Source organism: Oryzias melastigma, unplaced genomic scaffold (genome assembly GCF_002922805.2).
Source record: "Oryzias melastigma strain HK-1 unplaced genomic scaffold, ASM292280v2 sc02979, whole genome shotgun sequence".
NCBI classification, from domain to species: Eukaryota; Metazoa; Chordata; class Actinopteri; order Beloniformes; family Adrianichthyidae; genus Oryzias; species Oryzias melastigma.
The window spans coordinates 1-2,558 of NW_023419549.1; the positions used below are offsets into that span (position 1 = coordinate 1).

The 2,558-nt window shown below is 43.6% G+C and overlaps 1 protein-coding gene across 1 annotated transcript; it reads right to left on the bottom strand.

Annotated features, from left to right (window-relative positions):
- Nucleotides 1-451: 451 nt before the first annotated feature.
- On the bottom strand, nt 452-2,249 carry LOC118598563 (cat eye syndrome critical region protein 2-like; the record flags this gene model as incomplete). Its single annotated transcript, XM_036211314.1, has 3 exons — nt 452-465; nt 744-904; nt 2,182-2,249. Coding segments are annotated over 3 exons (243 nt in total), but the record flags the coding sequence as incomplete, so codon positions are not given.
- Between the last annotated feature and the right edge of the window lie 309 nt (nt 2,250-2,558).

Here is a 2,558-nt window from a genome sequence, read left to right on the forward strand (position 1 = left end):
CACACGGGAGTGCTAGAGACGCCGTCAGGTGGAGCGGCAGCCATCTTTTAGTAAATGCTAAAATTGTCCAGAGTTAACAGAATGCCAATTTTTAAACATTAAAATTGTAACTTTTTAACAGAATTATGAATAATAAAAATGCAGAAATATTATTCCAGAATAAATCAACTTAAACCTTAAATAACTTTCGATATTTTACCTTCCATAAAAATGTATTTAGTCAAAAATAAGAATAAAATAAAATGATCTGGAGGGCCGGATAGAATTACTCGGAGGGCCGGATCCGGCCCTCGGGCCTTAAATTTGACACATGTGGTCCAAACCGATGATTAATATCGCTCAACTCCACATTTCTTCATTTCGTGCAGCCCCAATTCAGACTGAGGAAACTCGGATCAAACCAAGGATCAGTCTGTAAACAGACCGAGACCACCTCAAAAGATGGATCCACAGTGGCTCCTGGTCCTTATGGGTGTCTTCAAAATCTGTTCCGGCTCATCAATGAGACAAACTCTGGTTCACTTTACGTATCCAGTCTGAATACACCCTTAAATACAGGACAATTTATTTAAAAAGTTCTTAAAGATAGAAGCATTTAACACCAGAACAATGTGGGTTTAGAGAACGGATGAACGTCTACCGACCGAACAGAAAACATGATGGAACTTCTTACAGAAATGCTCAGACAGACATTGTGAAAGGCGGCGGTGCAGACTGATGACGGCGCGTTTCTGCGGTCTGACCTTGTGCTCGATCATGCTGCTGATCTCAGGCAGGAAGTTTTGGCTGATGACACGGTGGAGGTGTCGGTCCTGCGGGGACGTTTTGTCCTTCAGGCTTTCTGCCAGCTCCATCCACTGCTCCTCCGTATCGCACACCAGGGACCAAGCGCCTCTTTCTCCCGCTGATAGAGGCGGAGACACAGAGCGTTAAGACCGCTGAGAGATAAAGGTCACAAAAACACGACTGATAATCAAGTCATTTCAGTTAAATCGCACACTTCAAGTTAAATTGCTTTGATCATAGCAGCTTTTACAGCAAAACTTAAGTCATGATTTGAATTTTCCAGAACCAGCAAAGCCAAGTGGACCCACATGGTTTAAAAGTGGGCAGAAAATGTGGGACCCCACCTGTGTTTGCCCACACTGACGTAAGTGGACGGTCAGTGGGGACGTTCACTATCCAGCTGCCTGGTGGACGGGGATTTGTTGAGCTCACATGCTACACTGGATCTTGCTAACGTGCTACAGAGGAGCTTGCTAGCTCAATACAGTGGAGATCACCAACATGCTACATTGGATCTTGCTAGCATGCTACAGCAGAGCTCGCTAGCATGTTACAGAGGAGCTTGCTAGCTCAATACAGTGGAGATCACTAGCATGCTACATTGGATCTCACTAGCTTTCTACAACAGAGCTCGCTAGCATGCTATAGTGAAGCTCGCTAGCATGCTACGTCAGAGCTAACTAGCATGCTACGTCAGAGCTTGCTAGCACGCTACACTGTCCAAAAGGTAGCTGGCTATCATAGTGAGCTAAAGCCAGTGTGGGCAAACACAGGTGAGGCCACCACAGAAACTGTAGGCAAACCCATTCGGAGCCACATTTCCTGAAGGGCCTCATGGTCTTACGCAAGATGGCGTCAGAACTCATCTATAGCCAGAAGCGGAAATCGTAACTTTCGCCGGTTGTGTAAGCAGAAGTGTCCTAAACTTTAGAAAACCCTTTCAAAATGATATTTTCAAACTTTTTCAGAACCATCAGCTTTTACACCTTTGAATGAGAATAAACAAACGTTTTTACTAGTGAATCAGCTGATCAGAGTCGCTAAAATGCATCAAAACGGGTCAAAAAAAATTCTCCTCTGATATAACAAGTTTTTGGATGGAGAAACTGAAGAAGTAATGAGTCCGAATGAAGGATCATGATAATCTTAATCCAGCACGTTACAGAATCAAGCGAATCTGGACTACAGTCAAACCTCTAGTTTCTGAAAGTCGCTCAATCTGCTGATGTCGGCGACTTTGACAGCCGTGTTGCAATAAGGACCACAACAGGATGTCGGTCAGAATCGACTCAACAGCCTCACACAAAGTACTAATCTGGTTTCTCTTTGGCAAAAACAGATTGGAGCCGTGCGGGTTCTAAATGGAGCTGATGACCGTCTCGGAGGTGGTTTTACCTGGACTCGGTGGAAAGTCATCCAGGCCATTTTCAGACTTGTCCTCCGTATCTTCACTCTCCGTCTCACTGATGCACAAAAGGACAAAAACCTGATTATTCTGGAGGATTCTAAACACAGAATAATGACAGACGAGTCGGATGTAGAATAGCAGCTGAATTATTATGAAGGATCAGTTCTTTAAAGTTTCAGGACTCTACGTCTCTCCGGTCAATAACTTCAGGGAAAATTGAGGTGATCAGGTAGTGATTGACGGCTGATGCCTCCACGCTGACCGGTAATTTCTGATTATCACCAAATCAATAAATATTGAATCAGTTATTAATACTTCCATCTTGTTATTTTGAACATCTAAATCCTTTTTCACAAAAATCAAA